At 57.9% G+C, this 6,561-nt stretch overlaps 1 protein-coding gene across 1 annotated transcript in view; it reads left to right on the top strand.

Moving 5' to 3' along the window:
• Positions 1–901: 901 nt before the first annotated feature.
• LIMD1 (LIM domain containing 1) overlaps positions 902–6,561 on the top strand; it is a 56,887-nt gene continuing 51,227 nt past the window's right edge. Inside the window, exon 1 of the mRNA XM_033132279.1 lies at positions 902–3,045. Within this exon, the coding sequence (XP_032988170.1) occupies positions 1,650–3,045 (1,396 nt within the window). The 5' untranslated portion in view covers positions 902–1,649. The remainder of the gene's footprint in view (positions 3,046–6,561) is intronic.

Genomic DNA, 6,561 nt, shown 5'->3' with positions numbered 1-6,561 from the left:
GTGACTGGTCTGATATTTGCCTTAGGATCACTCGGGCTGCCGTGGGGGAAATGAAACCTCTCCTGTCACCTCGGAGTTGGTGCTGGGAGCCGGGAGCCCGGGGCCATATGAGGAAGATCCCGAGTCAGCCGCGCCCTCCAAAGTCACGGATCTAAATGGGGGTCAGGAATGCCTATACGATAAGGAGCCATCAGGACACGCGTTTTAATTGTTGCCCTGAGGACCTCAGAGGCCCGCGCTCCCGGAACAACGTGATCTTTCAGAGGACTTGGGCGCCCATCCACGCTTTGCTGGTCACGACGGCATCCCGGACATTTCCCTTCTGTGCCTTAGTCTCCCCACCTGTCAAAGAGGACGTCGGGCCAGCCCACGGGTGACACCCCGGGGTCTCCAACCGTGCACCTTGGGCAAGTTGGGCGGCGGGCACCGCTGGATCAGAGGCGGCGTCCTGAGGCACACGCGGGGTTGGCTTCCCGCCCGGGAAACTGAGGCACGGTGGGACGAGGAGCGCGCGCCTCCGAGACTCCCGCAAACTCAAAGCGGCACGCTCTCGGGGCCACGCAGGCTGCCCAGGTCTCCTGCCAGAGGTCACAGCGCGGAGGTCGGGGCCCAGCGCTGCCAGAGACCGGGCAAAGCCGGGACTCGCAGGGGACGGCAGTGGCAACGGGGCCCCCCGGCGCAATCCTGGCGCTGGAACGCAGACGAGCGTGCGGGACACTCCCCCGTCCCTCCCACGTCTCCCCAGCCTCGCGGGGCACCGGCGGCTGCGCCAAGGTGCCGGGCGCAGACCTGCCCCGGGCGCCCGCCCTCCCGCGCGCCGGCCCCGCCCCCCGGCCGCGCCCCCGCCCCCCGGCCGCGCCCCCGCCCCTCGCTACCTCCCCCGCCTCCGCCTCCTCGCAGGCCCGGGAAGTGCTCGGCCAGCGACCGAGCGGCAGGGACGGCGGTCGGCGCACTCACTTCCGTGTCCCGCCGCCCTTCGGCCCGTGCGCGCCCAGCCACCGCCGCCATCGGACAATAGGCCGTCCGCCCCGGCTGCGGGGAACTTCCTGCCGCGTCCCGGGCGGCCCGTGCGCCGCAGACCGCGCTCCCTCCTGGCGCGGGCCAGGATTACAGCTCCGGGGCAGCCGCCAGCGAAGCCGCGGGGACCGAGCGCCCGGGACGTGCCTGCGACTCTGGCCGCCGCGCGTTTGCTCCGGCGGGACGCGTCGGCGGCCTCTACACTTTCCGGCGGAGCCGGCTTCACCCCTGCTCCGTACACCGGCAGCTGCCTTGTGGGTTTCCGAGTTGGGTTGCTTAAAGAGGATGTGATTTTTTTTTTCTTTTCTTTTTTCTTTTATGATTTGAAAAAGAGAAAAGAACCGCACAGCAAGCTGGGACAGCGAAGCGCCACCATCTGCCCCCACGTGGACACCTCCAAGGGGAAAGGGAGTTGGAAGCCAACTTGGTCCAGCTGGCCTTGCGGCCTCAACTTCGGCTAGACTCTAAGGCCCGGGGTCATGACTCTCACGCTGGGCAGGTGGAAGGCTTTACTTCTCCTGGGCTGGACTTGAGCCCCCCGTCCTTCTCCAGCATTACCCCCTCCTCCCGTCCAAACACACGCATCCACACTACCCTGCGCCTTGGTCTACGCCCCCTCACCGGTTGGCGACATGGATAAGTACGACGACCTGGGCTTGGAGGCCAGTAAATTCATCGAGGACCTGAACATGTATGAGGCCTCCAAGGATGGACTCTTCCGAGTGGACAAGGGTGCAGGCAACAACCCGGAGTTTGAGGAAACACGCAGGGTGTTTGCCACCAAGATGGCCAAAATCCACCTCCAGCAGCAGCAACAGCTCCTGCAGGACGAGTCGCTGCCCAGGGGGAGCCGAGGCCCGGTCAATGGTGGAGGCCGCCAAGGCCCACAGGCCCACCGGGAGGTTGGTGCTGGCAGCAAGCTGACCATGGATGGTGCTGCCAAGCCCCCTCTGGCTGCCTCGACAGCAGCTCCTGGGACAGCCACCGCCATCACTGCTGGGCAACCCTTGTACCCACCCCAGGAGCAGAGGGCCAGGCAGTATGTCCATGGCACAAGGCCTGGCAGCCAGAACTGTGGTTCCAAGGAAAACATGGCAGGTTCTGAGATGTCTACTTTCCCCCGGCTGGGCCCCTGCGAGGATCCTTCCTGCCTCACCCATGGAGACTATTATGACAACCTCCCCTTGGCAAGCCCGAAGTGGGGTGAAGGGCCAGGAGTGTCCTCCGGCATCAGGCTGGGTGTAGGGAGTGGGTGGCCTGGCCCCCCAGGAAGTGATCCACCACTGCCCAGACCTTCCAGGGACCATCACCTGTACCAGCCTCAGCTCTCCCCGAGTTCCAGCAAGTCATTCGAGAGTGGCCAGGATGGTGGTGGTTGTGGCCGCAGCAGTGAGAACCCAGCAGGTCTTTGGACCACTGCCTCTTCCCAGCGGGTGAGCCCTGGCCTTCCTTCCCCAGGCCTGGAGAACGGGGCCCACCTGGGGCCCGCTCAGCCCAGGACCCCCTCTTTCTCAGCACCACTGGCCCTGAGCTGCTCCAGTCAAGGAGCTCTGCCAAGAACAAACTCGGGGGTGGGGAGTGAGGTCTCAGGCATAATGCCCAAACCAAATGTGGACCCTCAACTCTGGTTCCAGGATAGCCCCAAACCTTACCTTTCTAGTTCTGGCCCATCATCCTTACCGGCCAGCATGGACAGTTTGCAGCTGGGTGCGGCCCCTGGCCTGGGTCCCAAGCCTGGCTGTACTGACCCTGGCATTGGTCCCAAGCTCAGCCCCACCAGCCGTGTCCATCCAGTGATGTCCACCCTGCCTGAGTTATCTTGTAAAGAAGGTCCCCCTGGCTGGTCCCCTGATGGCAGCCTGGGGCCTGTGCTCCCAGAGAGCCCCAGCACCCACAGAGTGAAGCTGCCCTGCCAGACCCTCATCCCGGGCCCTGAGGTTGGGCCCTCGGCCGCCGAACTGAAGTTAGAAGCCCTCACCCAACGTCTGGAGCGTGAGATGGACACTCACCCGAAGGCCGATTACTTTGGTGAGTGAGAGGTTGGTGGCATTGCCCACAGTAGGTGATGGAGTCCCCCACGGGGGATGCTGTAGCTCTCCTTGAGTGGCCGGCCCCTCCCTCCTGCCCTCCCCATTAAATTTGGCTTCCTTTTTCAGCTGTTTCTTGTGCTTCAGAAACTTGAAAGCATGCGTGGGCAGAAAGCAGATCTTGCAGCTGGGGGTTACCCATGTGCGAAGGGTGAAACAGGGTGGGATTGCTCGTGACTGCTTTTAGAAAAGGGAAGTGCTATGACTTTGGTTTTCAAGGGTTTCGGGAGTGCCTCAGAGCCCGTGCAGTGACTGGCCTGTTCAGGACTTGAATGCAGCAGCTTTCCCAGGTGCCAGTACCCCCGAGCGGTGGTGCATCCATAGTCGGTTGGGCCAGACAGGTCCAGCTATTTGAGGACGGGTGGTGGGACAGGGGCTCTGTGCAGCCATGTGCGCATGTCTGTCTGTCTGTCTATAGGTACTGTGTGCACTTGAGGCAGCCGTAACAGGAGCATGGAAGACTGTTCTAGAGCAGTGGTTCTCAAAGTGTAGTAGTCTTCTGGACCAGCCCCATCCCTTTGCCTGGGAACTGGTTAGAAATGCAAATTATAGGGCCCCACCCCAGACCTATTGCATCAGGAACTCTGGGGTGGTACCCTGCAATCAGCATTTGCAGAGCCAGCCAAGTGGTCTTGACATGCCGGGAAAATGGAGCTCTGTGGACTAGATAGGTCCCTGCTAACTCAGCCCCCATCCAGGGTTCCAGCCAGCAGCCAGGTGACTCCCTGTTCAGGGCTCACACTGGAAAGCTCCTTGCTGGTTTTGCTTCAACTTGCAGATTGGGTTTTATGCTCTTTTTTTCAAACCACAAACTCTTGGAGACTGCTGGCTTCAGCTTTTTTCTCTTCGCGCAAGAGTTTGGAGGCAGTGGGAAAGCAGCTATATTCTTCTGTGGAGTACTGAGGGAGCCGTCTCATAGGAGAGCTAACTAGAAAAAGCCTATTTTTAGAAGAGTCTGAGGGTTGTTTTTTGTTTTGTTTTTCTCATTTTTGAACTCTGGATTCTTGGTGTCACAGTTTCTCCCTATGAGGCCTGAGAGCCCTGGGAAGCCCAGTCCCACTGGGATGATAGCTGTGCCGAATGGAGGAGGGCAGGGCCAGGAAGGCCTCGGAGGGGAAGAGGCTGGCTGGCTGCTTTCAGTTCCATCCTCTCTGAATGGACGATTCTGTCCGGAGGTGCCCAGAGGGGTCAGAGGCGCCCTTGGTAGCTCTGTGTTCTTGCTCCTCCTGCGAGCTGCGTGCTGACTGCTCTCACACCGCCCTGGGCAGTCAGAGATGGGGTGACATTTATGGTTTATGTTTTGGAGCATGTAAAACCGTTGTACTGAGAATTGTCTGTTTTCCTTTGCTAATTCCCCCCTTTGAGAATAACGCTTAGCTGGACATACTGTGGGTTTTTTAATTTAAGCTTTCAATTTTTAACTTCAAGCTCATTAAACAACGGGACAGCAGTTTTATTTTCTCAGGGAGGCAAGTTTACATTGAGATCAGAGTGGGTGTATGAGTTAACACCCTTCATTCATTCCACACGTATTCATCGAGCACCTGTGCCGGGCCATGGGCCACGCTCTCAAGGCCCTGGGGTACGTAGTAAACAGGGCAGATGGAAACCTCTGCCTGCCCAGCAGACAATGCAGTAGAAGGAGACAGGAGATGAAAAAAAGAAATAAGCCAGTTCCAGGGAGAGAAGGAGGCAGAGGAGGGCATGGTGCCACAGGACGGGCTGCCATGGAGGGTTCCAGTTCTAAATCGGGGGGTTAGGGAAGGCCCCATCGAGAAGACGGCTTTTGAGCAGAGGCTTGAAGGAGGGGAGGGAGTGGACCATGTGTCTCCCGGGGAAAGGCTGCTCTCAGCAGGACAGACAGCAGGAGCAGAGGCCCTGGGGCTCTGGGCTGTGCCAGGCGCTGAGCTAGACACTTCACGTGGACTATTTGTGGACTATTTAATTTACTCGTCACAACAACCCAAGGAAGCAGTTTTGTCTTTATGCCCATTTCACGGAGGAGGAAACTGAAGCTCAAGAAACTTTGATTACTTATCCAAGGTCTGGTGCTGGGTGTAGCTGCAATTTGAGCCCCAGCGTTCAGCCACCATGCCCATGCTTCTCAGAAGCTGCCCCCCAAGCTCAGATTTAAAAACCTCATTCATTCATTATTTGTGTTTCTGTTTTTCAATTGAGGTGAACGTCACATAACATAAAATGGACCGTTTTAAGGTGAGCAGTTCAGTGGCATTTGGTACATTCACCGTGTTGTGCAAGCAGCACCTCTGTCTAGTTCTAAAATATTTTCATCACCCCAAAAGGAAACCCCGTACCCGTAAAGCTGTCGCTCCTATTTTATTTATTTTTTGACTATGCATTATATTCACATGTAGAAAATTCAAAAGATGTTAAAGCACATACAGTGAAAAATTAGTGTCCTTCCCACCACCCCCATTGCTAGTCGGGTGTCCCGAGTATAACGAGTCTAAATGGACATATGAATATAATGTGCGTCTCTGTCGGTGGCCGCGGTGGCCTGCTGTGCAGCTGCTCTTTGCCACCGAGCAGTGTGTCTTGGCAGTTGTTCTCCATCGGCATGTGTTGAGCTGGCTCAGTGTCACCCCTGTGTGGATGTGCCCCGGGTCACGTCAGCAGCCCTCATGGGGGACCTTTAGAAAGGTCTGTCTGCAAGGTGCGAGCGGAGCTGTAGGATAAACTCCCAGGGCGGCGATGACGGAGCTGGGGGTTTGTGCCCTTCCCTGCTGCCGAGGTGCTCTCCTTGGAGCTTGTGCCAGAGACCCCACCGTGTGGCAGAGGGCCTGTCCTGCGCCAAGCGTCCCTCAGCCCTAATGTGACCAGCTGTGTGGCAGTGGAGAGAGGCTGTCCTGTGAGCATCGGGCAGTGAGTTCTTGGCCCGGGCCCAGCCATGGGACTGTGAAGTAACCCTGTTCTCGTCCAGCCTCACCCCCTCCTTCTGGAGTACGAGGAGGCCAGACCGGCGGAGAGCTCCCCACGCAGATGCCTTTTCCTTCCCCAGATCTGGTGTTATTTGAAAGTTGTGTCTATCCAACACACTACATTTGTTAAAAAATGATGAAGTTTTACTTCCAAATAGAAGAATATGTGCTGATACAGGACTCTCACCAGAGAGAATCAGGGGAATATAACTGTCGCCTTCAGAATCGATGTACTTCTCACCAGAAGCAAAGCCAAGTAGATGTTTGGGTTGGTTACCTCGGCCCCTTCCTGGGCTGGACAAAGGTGCCCCTGTGAGTGTTTGACCCTGTGGGAAGAGCTCGTAAATCTTGCCACCACCACTTTGGAGAACACTGAGGTCTGAAGACACCTCGGCTTCCAGTTATTGATCAACTCACCACTGAGGACTCTGGCACTTTCCGTGGCTGCCTCTGTGGGTGTGGTACCGTGTGGCCCTAGGGAGGCATTTCCCCCTTCTTCCTTCTCCAGGGGTCCTCTG

Source organism: Rhinolophus ferrumequinum, chromosome 17, assembly GCF_004115265.2.
Source record: "Rhinolophus ferrumequinum isolate MPI-CBG mRhiFer1 chromosome 17, mRhiFer1_v1.p, whole genome shotgun sequence".
Lineage (NCBI taxonomy): Eukaryota > Metazoa > Chordata > Mammalia > Chiroptera > Rhinolophidae > Rhinolophus > Rhinolophus ferrumequinum.
Note: the sequence above shows the minus strand (reverse complement) of the source record. Positions and strands in the feature narration are given on the sequence as shown.